This window comes from Myxine glutinosa, chromosome 9 (genome assembly GCF_964187855.1).
Source record: "Myxine glutinosa chromosome 9, kmMyxGlut1.1, whole genome shotgun sequence".
Lineage (NCBI taxonomy): Eukaryota > Metazoa > Chordata > Myxini > Myxiniformes > Myxinidae > Myxine > Myxine glutinosa.
The window spans coordinates 50,387,233-50,408,133 of NC_136269.1; the positions used below are offsets into that span (position 1 = coordinate 50,387,233).

The window sequence follows — 20,901 nt, forward strand, 5'->3', positions numbered from 1 at the left end:
TGTACCGAGGTGTGTAAGGGAAGGTACGAGGAGCATGGGAACAGCTGGAGGTATGAGCAAGAAAGGGGTAGCGTATGCATGTAACCATGCAGGTGAAGCATCGACGGTAACCGGGTTAGCGGTTAGAGCGACTTATAGCCGAATCGGGCCCTCGGTGCGTGCCGGGCTTCGCGTGCCGCGAGAACCAGCGGGGATCCGAGCCACGGCGGATTCGAAAGGACCGCCGTACGCGATCCACGCTGGGCCTCGCTTGGAACGGCCGCGTCCGTGCTCCACTAGGCGGAGCGGGCAGCTCGATAGGAAGGGTCGTCATGGCGACCACTTTCTATTGAGACGTGCCGGCAGGTCGAGATCGGGACATTGGATGGCTCCACGCCGAGGTGGTGCGTGGGATCTCGGCCCGGGTAAGCCCCCGTCCCTGCCCCGAATGCGGGACGTATCCAGCCGCTGGCACAAAACGACCCGCGTTCATTGCTCGGCTGTACAAAGCCGGGCTGTAGACGTGAATTGGCGCACCGAGAGGATGTAATAAGTAGACGGGTGATGAGGATAGTGTTTCGGCCCCGAAATTAGAAAAAAAAGGCGAAATTTGATGATTGGTACGGTGATTAGCAGTAAATGGCAAATTTTTGATTTGTTGGATTTGGACGAGCGAAATTGATAGTAGGACCTCCCCGATGTGGTGGGATGGCAAATCCACCATCCCTCACAGCAGGTGGGGCAAATGCGCACTAGATTATGGGGTGTGGATCGGGCAGCCCGTGCCAGAGAGGGCACTGAGGGGGTGAGAGTGCGAGAGGGCCTTCCCCAGTTAGTTAGGTTAGGGTGAGGAGCTAGGTAAGCTCGGGTGGCAACTGCAGTGGTGGAGGTGTGCAGGTGGGTAGACCTGCTGGGAGAGCTACACGTCGCAGCCCAGAAATTGTGCGAGGGCACCGGGAGATGAATCGGGGGAGTGAGACCCCAAATTGAGAAGCACCACAGTTTGGTCAATGGGAATTGGTTTTTAGAACCCATAGTGTAAGTTGGCCAATGGATTGGCAGGGAGAGACCCCGGGTAGTGTAAAGTGTGTTAAGTTCATTTAGAGGATAGTTAGGATTGGAGTCTCCTCGCACCATCTGCATCCACTCACCTGAGGTGACAGGTACTCTACACCATGCCATGTTTTGATTATTTTTTATGATGCAAATGTTTGGATTGTGAGACGCATCATGACGTGGGTGTGACATTGTGCGTAATTCCATCTCTCCCTCCTTATGAGGATTGATGATGAATTGGTGATGGCAAATTTTGAAGTAGAGGGATTGGAGACGAATTTGGTGTAGAAGGGAAAGATGGGGAAGACAAGACGTAGTGACGAATTTTTAAAGGTGTAAATTCTTGTACATATGGGGTAAGGGCAAGGGTAGTGTAGGTGACAGGGGGGTGACGTACGGTAGGGACGAGCTTTCTCACTTCGCCCTCCGTACGCATTTCGCCTTGCATTGCCTTATTGACGTGTACCCTTGTGACCTTACCCCTCGCTCAATTGTCTTCCCCCTTTTGTCTCCCACATGACCTGTGCGCCATTGGGCGCCGAGGGGAGCGTGCGTGGGTCGGCCATTGTGCGCCCGAAATTCCCAGAACCAGCTGTCTGCATCGATGCACCACATTATGGACCACATGCATGTGGCCGAGCACCACTTATGGACCCCATGGGTTGGGGCATGGCCCCTCTGCTGGAACCGGCCATGAGGGCCCGAAATCTTGCTGGCGGACCTTGGCCACAGGGCACCGATGCCCCACAGGTGAACCACACGTAGTCGGCCCTGTGGGCCATAAATAAAGAAAATAAAAAGGACACATTGGGCACACTTTATTGCAAATAGGCCGCCAGTAAGAAAATGAAAGAATGACAACATCTGGAAGAACAAATAATAATAACCAGCAGAGGGAGCCGAAGAGCAAGAGATCACCTGCAGGGTTAGGGGTTGTTGATTTATTTTTTATTGTTGAACATTGATGAACAATGGTGACTGCACCGATTGGTGCTTGAGGGTGCTTGTATTGGTGCGTTTTTGGGTGCTTTCATGGTGCGTCGATGCAGAGCAGACTGTCTCCCCCCCAGAAAGAACAATCACAGGTCCTGGGTTAGTTTTGTAAATAAAAGTAGTGTCAATTGTAAATAATGCTCCCCACCGTCAGTGTATAGTTTGAAGACCATTCCGCAATTCGGTTAACTGTGGGCGTAAGTCTGTTAGGCAGGGTGCAATGGAGCAGCGGGACACATTTATTTATGTTTTAAAACTGTCGCACTCAGGGTCAGGTTACATGTAGAGGGAACTACACCTACGTGTCACACTAAATAAAAGTTGTAGGCCCGGGACGTGCCTAAGAGGAGGAGGGTGCAGTGTTGCGGAGATGAGGACTGTATTTTTTTGATTGTGTGCTGTATTATTATTATTATTGTTTATTCTGCGCCCCCCTACCTCCGGAGCTGTGTAAAGGTGAAAGGGCATCCCATAATTAGTCCACAAGCATACACGTCAGCCAAATAATAGAATACCCCTGTTTGATAGTTATCTCTTATTCTGTGTTTTAGGGTAAGGCTGTGTCTCCCATTAATTAAAGTACTCCATTGCACCAGTGAAAAAGAATAGATCCCCTTTCATTCCCATCCCCAAAATCTCCATTTCCTTTTACATCCCCTTCCGTCATTGCCGGGCCTCGATTGCCAATTACCTCCCCTCCAATAACCGCCATTGACCACGAGGCAGGGTCGGAGAAGAAAGGCGTGTCTCCACCTCGTCATAGAGGGGAAGAGGGGCGTGCCCGCCCGTCGTCATCAAGGGCGGAGCGAGAGGGTCGCGTGACCAACCAGGGCCGAGGTGAGCACACCGATGGGCGTGTCCTGAAGGCCGGCGGCTTAATCGCCGGAGGCGCTATAAAAGGCGCGCACGCAAGAAGCAAGAGAGAGGGTGGTGAGGAGTCAGTCAGTGGAGTCGGTGGTCAGTTGGTTGCGTTGGTTGCGGTGAGGAGTCGGTGGTGGTGGTCAGTTGGTTGCGTTGGTTGCGGTGAGGAGTCGGTGGTAAAGAGTGAGTGGACCAAGAAAGAGTTGAGGGTTTGGACCAGACGAGTCGGACAAGGCCTGGCAAAGCACGCGACGTCCACAGCAGCCACAACAGCAGCTTGGGGGCCTGAACGGCGGTTTGAAGCAGGGCCGTGAAGGAACGGCGGCTGCTAAACGCGCCGGTTGTGCTGCAGGACCCCCTTGGACCTTTCCTCTCCCTCCAGCCATCCACCTCCTGCCTTTCCACCCTTCTTGTGTACGTGAGTTTGTTTTGTTTGTTCTATCCCAGGGTTAATTAAGTCTGTATAAGCTAATAATTGCACTGTGTCTCTGATTCTTCTGTATATTATTTTATTATCTTTCCTTCTCCTTGGTTACTTTGAGCATGTAAATAGTAGGAATAAATTTAGTGGTATTTCCAACCTTTTTGTCTTCTTCTTCTTCTTCACATCCGTGTCGCCTTTGTCTTTTCCCTATTGACTAGCTGCGGTGCGATCTGGCCAACGTTTGGGTGGAATCGGGTTCTAATCGGGGAATAACTGTTCGGTCGCGGTTGGACCATCCGCTCGGCCCATCATACCATCTAAACCGCGATCAGTAACAATATATATATATATATATATATATATATATATATATATATATATATATATATATATATATATATATATATATATATATATATATATATATATATATATATATATATAAATATATATAATTATAATAATAATAATAATAATAATACATTTATTTTATATAGCGCTTTTCAAGAAGCCCAAAGGCGCTTTGACAGAGTACAAAAAACTAGTGCAAAAAGAACAAAAATCAATAGGTAAATAATCAAAGCAAAAGGAAGGAGAAGGAGAAGAGATAGTCAGGGGTTAAATGCTGTGGGTTAAATGTTGAATGCAGTGTTGAACAGGTGGGTCTTGAGTGATGTTTTGAATGTGGTGAGTGAGGAGGAGTCTCTGATGGTGTGAGGTAGTGAGTTCCAGAGGGTGGGACCAGCGATGGAGAAGGCCCTGTCCCCCCAGGATCTGAATTTGGTCCGGATGGGGGGGGGGGGGTCAGGAGTTTGGTACCAGCAGAGCGGAGGTTGCGGGTGGGAGTGTGTCTGGAGAGGAGGTCAGTCAGGTAGGATGGGGCCAGGTTATGGAGGGCTTTGTAGGTCAAGAGGAGGATTTTGGACTGGATTCTCTGGGGGATAGGGAGCCAGTGAAGCTTATAAAGGACGGGGGTGATGTGGTCACGGGTCCGGGAATGGGTGAGTAGACGGGCAGCGAAGTTCTGAATGTATTGGAGTTTATTGGTGATTATTGAGGGTGAACCATAGAGGAGGCTGTTGCAGTAGTCCAGACGGGAGGTGATGAAGGCGTGGATGAGGGTTTCTGCAGCCGTGGAGGAGAGGGATGGACGGAGACGGGCGATGTTTTTCAGGTGAAAGAAGGTTGTCTTTGTGATCTGTTTAGTGTATTTGTCGAAGGAGTGGGTTTGGTCAAAGATGATGCCAAGATTCCGGATGTGAGGGGAGGTGGATACTGGGAAACTGTCGATGTTGAGGGCAAAGTTATTGGTGGATTTTATGAGCGTTTTTGGGCCAATGATGATTACTTCAGATTTATCATAGTTAAGTTTGAGGAAGTTGATTTGAAGCCAGGATTTTATATCAGTGATGCAGTTTGTCAGGATAGAGTGGGTGGCGGTGGAGATGGACTTAGTGGAGATGAAAAGCAAATATATGTGTATATATATATATGTATATATATATATATATATATATATTGTTGCAGTTGTGCCATAAAGGCAGACCCCCTATAGTTAATTGCACGACAACATGTAGCCTGCAGTAGTTAGGTATTTTCTATTGAATGTAAAGATTAGCCCTTTCCAATTGTGTCGTAATCAAAACCAATATGCGTTGAAGTTAGACAGGATTTCAAACCCTCGTTGGTTCAGGGAAGCCATTAAGATATGCAGGAAGGCGTGGCCAACCCCACAGGCCCACGTGACTAATGGACAGTGAAACCTCCCCTGAAAGAAAGAGGGAAGGAGGAATGAAACCTTCATTGGGGGAGGAGAGATCGAAGGCCAGCATGTGACCAATGGCGAGCCGGGAACCCGTCGCCATGATGCGACAAGCCTCAGCCAATGGGAGGCTCTGTAACATTTTGAATGGCGTGGGCAGGTCTGATTAATAGCCCACGCGGAGCGCATTATCATTCTCTTTGCTCGTGGATTTTGCTGCGCTACACCACATGTTCTGAACTCTCGTTGCGGATTTCGCCACATCGACGACCTTCGGTGGATGTGCGGAGTATCGTTGAGAGAGAGGAAGACAAATGATGAATTGCGAAAGATGATGGGAATAGAGCCTGTGATGGATGCTGTGAAGAGGAACAGGTTAATATGGTTTGGTCATGTGTTGAGGAAGGATGAAAGTGACTGGTTGAGAAGAGTGATGGAAATGAATGTAGAAGAAAGTAGAGGACGGGGAAGACCGAGAAAGACTTGGCTAAAGATGGTGGAAGAAGAAATGCGGGCAAGGGGGTTAACAAGGAGAGATGCAGAAAATAGGGCAAAATGGAGAATATTGTCATGGGGACCGCAAGGCTAGCCCCCGCTCTTGCAGGGAAAATGGCCTTAAAATGCATGTTGTTGTTGTGTTGTTGACGATCTCCTGCTCTGTTCTCTCTTTGCCTCGTGGACGACACGATTCTCTTTGCCTGGGATTTTGCCACGTGGACGACACCCTGCTCTGGACTCTCTTGTTTTGGCTCCACCAGACGACACGTGTTTTGGCCTTTGTTCTTCGTCGACACCCATCGCTTCTGTGCCGATCTTTTGCGCCATCCGGCTGACCTGCAAGCATTGGCATTTCTACACGACTCACCTGCGCTGAAGTTCATCTACCTGTGCTAAGTTCGTCCGTGCCGACTTCGAGGCGGCGGTTCGTCCGTGCCGACTTCGAGGCGGCGGTTCGTCCTTCGGCCTTAACCCTAAACCAAGTCGGGGTTATTATTAGGTAATAATTGATAAGCTGAATCTTCGTCTCTGTTTATCTGTGCCTTCAAAATAAAAGCCTGTACATTTTGTTGTTACTTTCCAACCTGTTCGGTACGTCTTTTCTCCATTGGCCTAGCATCATCCAAGACCGAATTTGGCTAGACTCAGGTCCATAAATCTTGTGGGGTAACGCCGCTTTCCACACCGTGCAAATCCGCTCGGCACCCATAAGGTGTGGGAAAGTGAGGGTTCGATTGCGCGGTTCTTCGGCACGCGCGTGCACTTTGATCCGTGCACCTTGAAGGTATTCGTGATTCTCCGGTATTAACCGATGGGAATCACGCAACAAAATTGTTGTCAAAGAGGGGATTTTTTAACCCGGCCCCTGCAACAATATATATATATATAATTTCAAAACACACTTGGTCACAAGTGTGCCTCACTGACCAGGTCCTCAGTCGAGGTCCACAGCATCATCCTGTTTCGGCCCTTCAACCTCGATACGGTCAGCTAAGGTGGGCCAGCAGGGGCACATACGCCTCCACATGCAGCAGCTACACCCGGATGCATACATACCCCCACCGTAAGCAAGTGAGAACACAGACAACAACAAAACCGCCTCCACTCCCAGAATCCACAGCCCATCATCCACTCACACACCAAAAAACAACTGAACACCACCCTTAGAACATGCACCACTCAAACAAAAACACATTCATGCCACACAAACACACCCACTCACTCCTGCAACACACACACACCCACTCCTGCAACACACACACACACACCCACTCCTGCAACACACACACACACACCCACCCACTCCTGCAACACACACACACACACCCACCCACTCCTGCAACACACACATATACACACACACACACACACACACACACACACACACACACACACACACACACACACACACTCCTGCAAAACACACACACACACACACACACACACACACACACACTCCTGCAACACAAACACACACAACCACTCCTGCAACACAAACACACACAACCACTCCTGCAACACACACACACACAACCACTCCTGCAACACACACACCCACTCCTGCAACACACACACACCCACTCCTGCAACACACACACACCCACTCCTGCAACACACACACACAATCCTGCAACACACACACACAATCCTGCAACACACACACACAATCCTGCAACACACACACACCCACTCCTGCAACACACACACACATACACACACACACTCCTGCAACACACACACACACCCACTCCTACAACACACACACACCCACTCCTACAACACACACACACCCACTCCTGCAACACACACACAACCACTCCTGAAACACACACACAACCACTCCTGCAACACACACACAACCACTCCTGCAACACACACACAACCACTCCTGCAACACACACACAACCACTCCTGCAACACACACACAACCACTCCTGCAACACACACACACCCACTCCTGCAACACACACACACACCCACTCCTGCAACACACACACACCCACTCCTGCAACACACACACACCCACTCCTGCAACACACACACACCCACTCCTGCAACACACACACCCACTCCTGCAACACACACACACCCACTCCTGCAACACACACACACCCACTCCTGCAACACACACACAAACACACCCACTCCTGCAACACACACACAACCACTCCTACAACACACACACAACCACTCCTGCAACACACACACAACCACTCCTGAAACACACACATACCCACTCCTGCAACACACACACACACACACACACACACACACACACACACACACACACACACACACACACACACACACACACACACACACACACACACACACGCGCACACACACACACACACACACACACACACACACACACACACACACACACACACACACCTCCATGTCTCCTCCATGCTCAGTCACTACCCCTTTAAGCTGATATGAACCACCACCCACAACCTCAACCTACACCGTTTGACCTGCCTCCATAAACTTCCTCCATATCCAAAGGGAGCCTTTCAAGGCAACCTGAGCAACTTTGTCACACATCCTCCTTCTTTCTGTACCACACACTCCAAGCTGGGCAAGAAATGCAGAAAATAAATTGCCAATATATCCTCTACACCCCATCTCAAATGGCTGGCAAGAAACTCGCCAACCCCTCTCCCGACACTCTGCCTCCAGCTCACTGTACTTTCCTCTATTCCACTCGTGCACCTCCTCCATGTTCTCTTCCCAAGGTACAGACAATTCCCCTTCGATGACCTGTCTTGCTGCACCTGACCAGATGTCAATGTCAGGCCGCAAACTTGTCACATAGATCTCCTCTGGGAATACCAATTGTGCTTTTAGGTCTGCCCCTGTCTGCCAATCAGAAGCATCTGACAGCCCTCTTGCTTTCCACCTCCTCCACTTTCCACCTCTTACCACTTGGCCCTCTTTGACAAACAACACCTCTCCACCTCTCCTTCTTCACTCTTCTCTTCTCTTCTTTTCTCTTTCAGCACCTCTTGTTGCACCATGCACCATCTGCACTACCACCGCCAGCACCTGATCATGCCGTCACTTGTATCCTCCTGCTGTCTATGCAACTGAGCATGCACTCAGTGCATGCTGCACCATTCCCAAACCTCCACACAAAGAACATCTCTCCTCCTGCAACAACCCCCACAATCTCAAGTTTACTGGTGACGGAAGCACATCATACATTGCCCGCAACAGGAAACTCAATAATATTGGCTCCATCTTCCAAATCTCTTGCCACTTCAATGTCCTCACCCACACACCTTCCCACCTTGTCCAAGCACCTTGCTGTGCCTGCCTGACTGCTTTCACATATCTCCCCTTCTCCACCTTTCTTCTCACCTCCCTCAAAACCATCTTCCTCCTCTCTTTCACACACGCCTTTCCCCATCGCTCATGCTTCATCCACCCCAAGCCATGCTTCCCGTGCTGTACCATCCCCACGACCTCCTCCTGTTGCAACCGCTCCTCAATCTCATCCACCTCTGCTCTTGCATTCCACTTCAAACTTCCCTTCTTCTCTGGGAGAGCATTCTACACCACTGAATCACTCTAATCCCGCAACATCATGAACTCCCGCACCCTCACCACTTTGAACTCCTCGGTTAATGATGCCAAGGGAAACCTGAGTTTTCCACCCTGACCATAAAAGGCAATGTTCACCAAACAGCGTGGCACTCCCAACCACCTCCTCATCTCAACCTCCATCCTCTCTACATGCCCAATCACAATATCATAAATCATCATTGGCCACAATACTCGTGGCATCAATCCAAACGTCAAACACCATACCTTCAAATTACCTGGCAAACCACATCCATCAATCCTCTTCAAACCTCTCAAAAGCTTGTTCCTCACCTCCTCCACCCTTCCCACATCATTCAATTCCACTGTATACCATCTTCCCAAACTCTTCACAGGGGCCTCTGTCAATGATAGAACCATCTCCCATCCCAGCTCAAACCTGCACATGTTATCCTTTTTGCTTCAAAGCCCATTCTTGCCCACCGCATCAACCTTTCCAATTGTCCCAGTACCTCTACTGCTGCATCAGCCGACTGTTGGACAACTGTCAGGTCATCCATGAATACAAACATCGCTGGCAAACTCTGACCAGGGGTTAGCTCCACTTCTTTCCCATGTCCACTCACCATACACATCAACAACTCCATAACCAGCACAAACAAAATAGGGAAGATGGTACATCCCATCGAGATCCCCACTTCCAACTTCTGCCACTCTGTTATATAGGACTGTGTTGCAAATCGCATCCAAAACTGATCATAATATGCCATCAAAAAATCCCTAAATCTCCGTAGCACCCAGAATAAATCCATGGCATACCTGATCAAGGCATGTGGCACTGACCCATATGCATTCTCCAAATCCAGCCGTACCACCACAACATCCTTCCTTTGCCTCTTTGCCCCCTGTAACACTTGCAGACCATTGCCGAGTGTTCAATGCATCCTGGTGATCCTGGTATGTATATACAGTCGTGGGCAAAAATATTGGTACCCTTGCACTTTTTTCAAACAACTCACCATTTCCTCTAAAAATAAGTTGAAATTGACAAAAGTATTTGGTCTCCACAATTCTTTATTTCACTGCTAATATTACAGAACCTTTGTTTTTGATTCAGAACTTAATATATCCTTTTAAATCAGCAAATAAAAAGAAATAGCATCGACACAATTATTGACACCCTCGACGTAATATTTGGTAGCACAGCCTTTTGAGAAAATAACTGCAGTCAAGTGCTTCCTATAGCCATGAATGAGTTTCCTACACCTCTCTACTGGCAGTTTGGCCCACTCTTCTTGTGCAAACTGCTCCAGTTCTCCCAGATTTGAAGGGTGCCTTCTCCCAACTGCTGTTTTCAGATCTCCCCACAGGTGTTCAATGGGATTTAGATCTCGACTCATTGCTGGCTACTTTAGAACAGTCCAGCATTTTGTCTTGAACCATTCCTGGGTGTTTTTTGAAGTGTGTTTGAGGTCATTGTCCTGCTGCAAGACCCATGACCGAAGACAGAGACCCAGCTTTCTGAAACTGGGTTGAACATTGCACTCCAAAATGTCTTGGTAATCTCTGGATTTCATGATGCCATGCATACATTCAAGGCACCCAGTGCCAGAAGCAGCACTGCAACCCCAAAACATCACTAAAACTCCTCCATGTAGGGAAGGTGTTCTTTGACCTGAAGGCTTCATTTTGTGTTCTGTAAACATGGAGATTATGTGCTTTACCAAAAAGCTCTAATTTGGTCTCATCTGTCCACAGGACATTCTCCCAGAAGGATTTTGGCTTGTTCAGGTGTGCATTGGCAAACTCCAGTCAGGCTTTCTTCCGTCTCTCTTTCAGCAGAGGGGTCCTGCTGTGTCTCCTACCATAGAACCCCCTTTCATTGAGTTGGCGACGGATGGTGCGAGTTGAAACTGTCGTGCCTTGTGTCCGAATGTCAGCTTGAATCTGTTTGGCAGTTGATCGAGGTGCTTTCTCCATCATTCGAACAATCCTTCACTGCATATTGCATCATATTGCAGCCACCTGCATCTCACCACAGGTGAGTTCAATTCCAAAGTAAAGGAGAATCACCTGCTTGAAATCTAATTATTTCTAACAACTTCTAAAAGGTGCCAATAATATTGTCCGGGCCATTTTAGGATTTCTGTGTGGAATAAGCTGAGATTTAGTCATTTTTTCAGCTTTTTTGGTTTTGTTCCACTGCAAACCAAAGAAATACATTGTGGATATCAAAATATTTTTTTTATTTCAACAATTTTCTGGAAGAAATGGTGCATTTGAAAAAAGTGCAACGGTGCCAATATTTTTGGCCACGACTGTATATGAAAGGTGATGTTAAATTATTGCGCACACATGCGTGTGTGTGTGCATGTGTGTGCATTGTATTAAATATAAATTTTACTTGGCAACGACAAAAAAATAAATAGAAAAACAGATTGATTTCTTCAAAATGCCAACGGCTTTAGAACATCACCGGGCAACGTCGGGTACTCCTGGCATATAAAATCAATGGGATGGTGAGGAACATCATGGGAAAGAATAAGCGTGTGTTGGAGATCATGGATGTGCATGGGTGAGCAAATGTGGTAGTGATGGGCATTGCATTTGAAAGATTTAAGTGAGGAAAGAAAGACAATGGACAAACTAATGCTATGCCACAATCAGATGAATAATGTGACAAATGGTGGAAGGTGGGCAAGCAGTTTGACTTTAGGAGGGTGAGGAGATGAGGGTTTCTAGAGGAACGTATGCGACCCAAATAGGCCAGATACAAGCTTTATAATAGAGAGCCCAACAACTTGCCACCTGTGGGAGAGTGACATTCTTTGGGAATCTGCCTCCTGACTTGAGATAACAATCGTGCCAAAGGCCTTGTTTACAAACTCTCAAGAGGAGGTTATGGCAGATAGTGGGATCAAGGAGTTCCAATGATTGCACCTCTTCCAGTGGCTGCCCAGAGAGGTACATGGGATAGTTTAATTGTTGATCCTTGTGGAAAGACGTATGAGAACATAGGACTTGCCTTTCAAAAATGATAAAATAACTCTTTCACCTAACAGTGATGGATGTGTGTGGCTGCATTGCTGAATTATACATCCTGAGAAAGAATATTTCCATAAATGCAGACGCAGTTGTCTATCCTTCTCTGTCGACCTCCATTCACCCACCAATCGTCTCTTCTGCTCTTACCCCAACAAAAGTACAAAATGCCCTTTCCCGTGAACCCCACCCCAATGAAATGTGGTTCTAAACAGAACACTCCCACTCACTTTACTTCCAGTCTGCCCACACATCCCCTCCAGCATGCTCAGCCAGCCATGCACAACCCTATCCTTTCCATCTGGTCCCAAACATCTGAAGCTTACGCTCCAATTTCACAGATCCTTTCCAATCGCTACTTCCTCTCCGGATGTAATCTGTCTCACAAAAACTTTGATTTTACAGCATGTCCCAAACTCACTCAAAACCCTCCTGAGGTGTTTTTTACTACAGTTTTGACACCCAATTTCCATGTTGGTGGCAGTGTTGCAGTCCACACCAGAAGATTTGTCTCCATCCCCCAATGTCTCGGGAAGACATGGATCCATTCAGCTCCCTAAAATTAACATTTATTTCACACGTTCAGGTGCATGACGCTGCCAAGGTAGTCTCATTGGTTATAGGACACAGTCCTGGACTGGTGACCACTCAAATCGCTCATTTTTCCCAGAGTACTCATTTGTCCAACCTCAGAAGGATGACAGGCTGAATTAACCCACGTGGTGTTATTTATGGCACAACAGGGTTTTGAACTCAGGACCTAGAGATCTTAAGACAGCCACATTATCACCTCCCTTTGGCTCCTCAGATTATGTACTCTTGTTGTGTCTGTTGTCTCCCTGGTGACCTTCAAGGATATAACAAGGTTAAGAGGAGGTGTGGAGTAAGTCTGGATGATAGGAGTGGTTACTGGAATAATGCATGCATGCTGGAGATGAAAGACAGAGCTGAGAAAGGAGGTTGAAAAGCCATAGAGGCTCTTAAAAAAAAATCAATTTAAAAAAAGGCCACCACCTTGATTTTTTTTTGCAAGATTTTTTTGCAACAATTCAAGAGCAGCAGGACTTGTGTTTCAGATTTTTTTTGTGGGGGAGGCTAATGTGCAAGAAGCCAATCAACCACCACTTTCTAAACTGTGAGTCACAAACCCTCAGAGTGTTGCATAATTCTTACATGGGGGGAGGGGAGGGGCATCACAAGTACATGTCAGAAACAGATAAATATCGCCAAAAAAAAAATTTGACATGCAAGATACAGCATTTTGAAAAGTTATGTCATTGAAAGTGAAATATCAACAGTGAAAGCATCTCTTTGCCAGGCATCGCCATCAGGAGTTGAATTAATCGTTAGCCCGCATTTTAAGAAAACACGAGAGGGCCTGATTGCTCTGCATCTGAAGAAGTGCATCCACAATAGACCAATCAGAATGCTAAATCCACATTAACAGTGCACTGAGCGATTTCTCCTGAAAATGGCCAACTTCAATGGTAAAATAAACCCCCAAACAAACAAAAGTATATCGAGTCATAAGATGAAGTACAATTTCATATGCATTCATCATTACCTTTTTAAGCGATTCCTCACCATTGAGTGATCCGGCTAAAACAATATACAAGACGCCATCTCAAAAGATTATGCATGTATTCAGCCGAAACCTGGTGGACAAGTTGGGTGTGTGACAAGGACGAATTGTTTATATTTTGGCGAATATCCAAATAGGGCCAAAAACGATATGTAGCACAATGTCTCAAAAAGTTGTAGACCAATGATGACAAAAGTAGGTGGATGAGCCGGTTGGGTAATAAGAACATGCAAATTGGATTTTGTTTAAGGTCCAGATCCAGATCTGGCCAATTAGTGGGATACAAAACGTAAACTATTCTGCCTGGCTCTACTGTATGCCGTTCGAGTTATATCTGTTGTTTTTTAAATCACATGCAACATTTGCTGCAAAAAATATTCTTCTGAATTGAAGCCAAGTAAACTGCAATGTCATCTCAAAACCAAACAAGCATCCTGAGCATCCAAAAGAAAACCTCAAATTTAAAGAGGTGAAGCCATTTCAATATTTGGCTATGTCTGTCTGTCAAAAATGAACAAGAACCTTTATAATCCACAGTGTTTAATTATAATGGGTTCTAAGGGTACCACTAAAGGGTACCTCCAAAGGGTACCTCCAAAGGGTACCTCCAAAGGGTACCTCCAAAGGGTACCTCCAACAGTACTTCTAAAGGGTACCTCTAAAGGGTACCTCTAAACTGTCTAAAGGGTGATTCTAAAGGGTGATTCTAAAGGGCGATTCTAAAGGACGATTCTAAAGGGCGATTCTAAAGGGCGATTCTAAAGGGCGATTCTAAAGGGCGATTCTAAAGGGCTATTCTAACGGACGATTCTAACGGACGATTCTAAAGAGTAATTCCAAAGGGCAATTCTAAAGGGCAATTCTAAAGGGCGATTCTAAAGGGCGATTCTAAAGGGCGATTCTAAAGGGCGATTCTAAAGGGCGATTCTAAAGGGCGATTCTAAAGGGCGACTCTAAAGGGCGATTCTAAAGGGCGATTCTAAAGGGCGATTCTAAAGGGCGATTCTAAAGGGCGATTCTAAAGGGCGATTCTAAAGGGCGATTCTAAAGGGCGATTCTAAAGGGCGATACTAAAGAGTAATTCCAAAGGGCAATTCTAAAGGGCAATTCTAAAGGGCAATTCTAAAGGGCGATTCTAAAGGGCGATTCTAAAGGGCGATTCTAAAGGGCGATTCTAAAGGGCGATTCTAAAGGGCGATTCTAAAGGGCGATTCGAAAGGGCGATTCGAAAGGGCGATTCGAAAGGGCGATTCTAAAGGGCGATTCTAAAGGGCGATACTAAAGAGCAATTCCAAAGGGCAATTCCAAAGGGCAATTCCAAAGGGCAATTCCAAAGGGCAATTCTAAAGGGCAATTCTAAAGGGCAATTCTAAAGGGCAATTCTAAAGGGCAATTCTAAAGGGCGATTCTAAAGGGCGATTCTAAAAGGCGATTCTAAAGGGCGATTCTAAAGGGCGATTCTAAAGGGCGATTCTAAAGGGCGATTCTAAAGGGCGATTCTAAAGGGCGATTCGAAAGGGCGATTCTAAAGGGCGATTCTAAAGGGCGATTCTAAAGGGCGATTCTAAAGAGTAATTCCAAAGGGCAATTCTAAAGGGCAATTCTAAAGGGCAATTCTAAAGGGCAATTCTAAAGGATAATTCTAAAGAGTGATTCTAAAGGGTGATTCTAAAGGGCGATTCAAATTGGCGATACTAAAGGGCGATTCTAAAGGGCGATTCTAAAGGGCGATTCTAAAGGGCGATTCTAAAGGGCGATACTAAAGAGTAATTCCAAAGGGTAATTCCAAAGGGCAATTCTAAAGGGCAATTCTAAAGGGTAATTCTAAAGAGTAATTCTAAAGGATAATTCTAAAGGGCAATTCTAAAGGGTAATTGTAATGGTTTTCATTTGTTCCTAGGCTTTGTTAATTTTTTCATATTAAAATTGCCAAACTGAACCGCTTCCTTCGGACACGGGTGCGATTGTTTTTCACGTAGATAGGAACAAATAAGTGCAGGCTTGATTCAAATGTAAGTTTTCCATCTAAAGCAAATATCCTTAGCTGTGGAAGCCTCTTATGTGGTCTTGCTACAAATTGCTGATGCCAAGAAACCGTATACTCCAGGTAAGGAACGTATCTTGCAAATAAATTGTGTACGTTTTGGCAATGACAATACCAAAAAGCTCAATGTCCGAAGTCAAATTATACTGTGAAACAAGATATGTGAGATGTATGAAATCAAACAAGAAGTTGCGCACAAAATCAAATATTCTGTGTTAAAGTCTGCAACTTGTTGACAAGACAAGAACGAAAAACAGAATAATGCTTTTAAAGCAACGAGCAGAGACTGCATCGACTAAACAGCAAAAACTCACTTGTTAATCAGTGCCTGATGTGACTGGCAGCTGTAGAAAACAGGGATAGGAACACCCCAGCTCCGCTGACGAGAGATGCACCAATAGGTGCGCTGCGGCAGCAATGCCTGCATGCTGCCCCGCGCCAGCTTAGGATATGTCTCCACATTCTCCAGGGCAGTCTATAAATGAGAGAAAACAGAAACAAAACAACCTATTAGACTTAGAGTACAAGAGGGAAACAAGTTTATCGAGGAGCTCCCTGTCATAAAGTAGGAGAATCGAATATCACTGTGTATAGAACATAGAAGAAAAACACACAAGCTATAGAACATGCACACTTTGACCTGTAGCGGAATGAAACCCACAATGTAGTAGGAAAACTGTATTTAAGGGCCTCCATCAAATGTCTTTAAGGATGTGAAAAGTGAAAAAATCAGTTGTACGAAAAATACCAAAGACTGGGACAAGGTTTCATCAAGACAACTAAAGGGGAAGGATTCATTGACACATAGTGAACTTTTCTTCAGCAGATCATGGATGCATAGGAATAATCGAGTGAAGCATCCTCAACTGTTGCATAAACACCTCCAAACTCCTTCCTACCTCACCCAACAAATGAGACACAAAGTTGTCCTCTTCATAAGAGAAGCGCTTGACTGGGTAATGCAACCTTCACATACACGGATTATTTTTACGAGTCCTTACGGATCGCCAACTCGTAGTCAATCACAAGCATCCGTAAATAACCCGTCACAACTCGCAACAACTTTTGACATGTCAAAAATCATCTTCCGTTATTTACGGATGCTTGCGATTGACTACGAGTTGGCGATCCGTAAGGACTCGTAAGAATAATCCGTGTATGTGAAGGCACCCTAAGGTTGCACTGGTTTTACCCCTGTGGTGAGTACACTCTCAGGAGACCCATTAAACATCTGACCAACCTCAAAATTTAACTTTCAAACGTGTCTCCCTCCTCTAAAATCTGGTGGCAGCTTCATAAGACTGTCTCTCGAGTATGCTCCCCATTCCCTTACCTCAAATGGCACAACAGCAGACTCCACTCATAAGAATATCAAATACCTCAATTTTGTGTTTGCTTCCAAATAGTGTCCCCAATCACTCACTTTCTGTACCCACCCCACCAAGTCGCACCCAACTGCTTCTAGACTCTGACTTTTTCACCTGAAGGTGGAGAAGTTTTTGGCAACTCTCATCTCCAATTCTGTTTCTGCAACTGGGCCAGACGGCATCCGTGCAAGTGTCCTAAAAACCTGCTCTGCTGCTCTTGCACAGCATCCCCCTTTCTCCTCTATTCATCCAATATAATTTGTCTAACATCATCTTCCATCTACTTGGCAGTCAGCAAACATCATCGCATTACATAAACAAGTTTAAAAAGCCAATCACCTTTACTACTGACTTATCAGCCACCTTTAATACAGACTTATCAGCTTACTTCCAATAATTGGCAAGGCCATGGAATCTGTTGTAGAAATCAAAGATACAACAATGTCTCAGATCATGAGTTTAATCAAAATCGATCCCTAACAATACCTGTGGAAGAAATCAACAAGTATAACATCAGTACTCACTCAGCATGCATCTGAATTAATAATGGGTATAACATCCAATCACAAGCAAGCGCTGAGCAAAGCGATTCTACGTACCAATCTAGACATGCACACAATATATGTCACAGGAGTGGTCGCTGCGCTGAATGTCCAAGATCTTTATAACGAACGCGCAGCGACCGAAAGTAGCATGACACCTGGGCTTTGAACTTAGACACAATTTCACGACAGAATCCATCATTGCAGTTGACGTCAAATCCTTACTTTTCTCCAGCAGCCTCATCTCAGATTGTCAATGCAGATTCAGACAAGGTCACATTGCCTTGTACATGCTACTTGGACATGCTTCATAAGTTTTGGGAACTGAGTGGCGTGCTGACGAGGAGGGGAGTGTCATTGAAGCTGAAGGGAAAGGTGTATGCTGCATGTGTAAGAAGTGTTATGATTTATGGGAGCGAGACATGGGTAATGAACGTAGAGCAGCAACGAAGGCTGGAAAGGGTGGAAATGTGAATGGTTCGGTGGATGTGTGGAGTATCGTTGAGAGAGAGGAAGACAAATGATGAATTGCGAAAGATGATGGGAATAGAGCCTGTGATGGATGCTGTGAAGAGAAACAGGTTGAGATGGTTTGGTCATGTGTTGAGGAAGGATGAAACTGACTGGTTGAAAAGAGTGATGGAAATGAATGTAGAAGGAAGTAGAGGATGGGGAAGACCGAGAAAGACTTGGCTAAAGAGGTCGAAGAAGAAATGCGGGCAAGGGGGTTAACAAGGGGAGATGCAGAAAATAGGGCAAAATGGAGAAGATTGTTATGGGGTCTGCAAGGCTAACCCCCACTCTAGCAGGGAAAATGGCCTTAAAATGCCTGTTGTTGTTGTATGCTACTTCCACTCTCCCAACAATGGATGGAGGCCCTCAATGTCACACATGAGATCATGGAATCTCTCTCTGCATATGTCGAGCATTCGTACAGTCTGGCACCTCACATTCCTCCGGAAACTCTCTGTGCCTATGGCATCCAAGGCCAACTTCACACGTCTTACTGACTTCTACTCTCATAGCCAAGGCGTGGCTCTCAACGCGATCCTCTCATCTCCTCTCCCTGTCAAGGCTGGAGAGCCCCAAGGCAGTATTCTGACCTAATCAGATTCCTAATACTAATCTTCATCAATGACCTCTCTGACGCTAGAAAATTTCCTTTATCTATTAGGTGTACCGGAAAGTATTGTCGGTTTTCAAAGAGGAATACATAGCTTAAAAAACGACATTACGTTCCGGTACACCTAATATTGCTGACAACCCCACCCTCTGCAGTGACATCCCTCATCCTTCAGATAAGACAGGCAGCAGCCACTTCTCTCTTCACAGCTTGACAAAATCACAATCTCATCAAACACTTGGAATATGTCTTTCAATTCTGACAAATCCCACTCTCACTCTCCCTCTCCCTCACTCCCTCTGAAAGAACAGTCTGGCAAATCAACTCATTTCCTTTTTCACAACCCTATCGAAGATCAGTCACTCACTCCTGGGTCTCACTATCAGCCACGACATGTTTGGTCAAACCACATTTCAGTTTGCCTCCAAAGCCAGTCGCCGACTGGGCATCCTCCGTCGCAGTCCTTCCTTGGCACAACTGAACTCCTATCCACCACCTACAAGGCCATTGTCCACAGCTTGATTGAGCACAGCTCTCCCCTTCGGGTGGGCTCCCCTGCCTCATGCCTTGCTCAGCTCGACACTGTGGATGCCAAAGCCTTCACGATCATTTAAATTTCCGGCGTTGAAGCCGAGTGCATGGGCCTATCACTACACCATCACAAAAAGATTGGTGGAATGGTATCTGTCTTCCACCACCTCCTTTCTCTGATCTTGCATCCTCTGCTCTTTCCAGGCTTTACAGACACACACACACATGACTATGTCTGATTTTAACCCTTCAAGGGGAATGTGAACAACTCCACATACACGTTAAAGGGGAACCCAAACGCAAAGACCACCTCAAGGCTAATCTATCCCTTGATACCCTACAAAATAGATATGATATGTCTTTTCCAATTTATAAAGTAAATAATTTTGTGATTAAAAGTCGAAATCTTCTTCTTCTTCTTCTTCACATTTAGCAGTGACGTCACTCAGAAGATGACCACCATATCCGTAATGTCTACGGGTTACATTGTCCAAGATAGCTGAGTAGGGATCGGGCCTACAAAATGTTCACTGTTGTGCTCAGACATTTTACAGAGCACCGTTATGAAACAACAGAGATGCCTATAGATCTTGGGTTTATCCACCACGATTGAGAGAGGAGGTCATGCCCACAATTGCATGTAAGAAACGGCCATCGCTCTAAACTGTATGACCATCTCTACCCAGCTACAAGTACATGTGCACGGGCGATTAGAGCGGTGAATCAAACACCTGTATTGGACTGCAAACAACTGATTTCACCTCTCCACAATTCCTCCCTCCCCCTTCCACTGGGGCGGGACATCACCACGGCATGGACACGATGGTAAGACACAAAACCCTGATAAACCGAATACCTAATAAACCATCAATTGAACAGAAAAATAAAATCTACCAATCTGTAGCAAACATGCGGCCGGCGTTTTCATCTGCACTATGATCACCGTCATCTTCACCAACACCACCTTCACCAACACCACCTTCACCAACACCACCTTCACCAACACCACCTTCACCAACACCAACACCACCTTCACCAACACCAACACCAACACCACCTTCACCAACACCAACACCACCTTCACCAACACCAACACCACCTTCACCAACACCAACACCACCTTCACCAACACCAACACCACCTTCACCAACACCAACACCACCTTCACCAACACCAACACCACCTTCACCAACACCAACACCACCTTCACCAACACCAACACCACCTTCACCAACACCAACACCACCTTCACCAACACCAACACCACCTTCACCACACCACCTTCACCACACCACCTTCACCACACCACCTTCACCAACACCACCTTCACCAACACCACCTTCACCAACACCACCTTCACCAACACCACCTTCACCAACACCACCTTCACCAACACCACCTTCACCAACACCACCTTCACCAACACCACCTTCAACAACACCACCTTCACCTACACCACCTTCACCAACACCATCTTGATCTGAATCACTTGCACAAGGTTCGAAACTCTATGGCTCCACATTTCCACCAAAAGCATTTCCATCACTAATA

General features: G+C 46.2%; 1 protein-coding gene across 1 annotated transcript in view; it reads right to left on the reverse strand.

The window, feature by feature from the left end:
* Positions 1 to 20,901, reverse strand: part of IARS2 (isoleucyl-tRNA synthetase 2, mitochondrial) — a 137,857-nt gene that overhangs the window by 64,705 nt on the left and 52,251 nt on the right. The window contains exon 12 of the mRNA XM_068129171.2: positions 16,102 to 16,262. Within this exon, the coding sequence (XP_067985272.2) occupies positions 16,102 to 16,262 (161 nt within the window). The remainder of the gene's footprint in view (positions 1 to 16,101; positions 16,263 to 20,901) is intronic.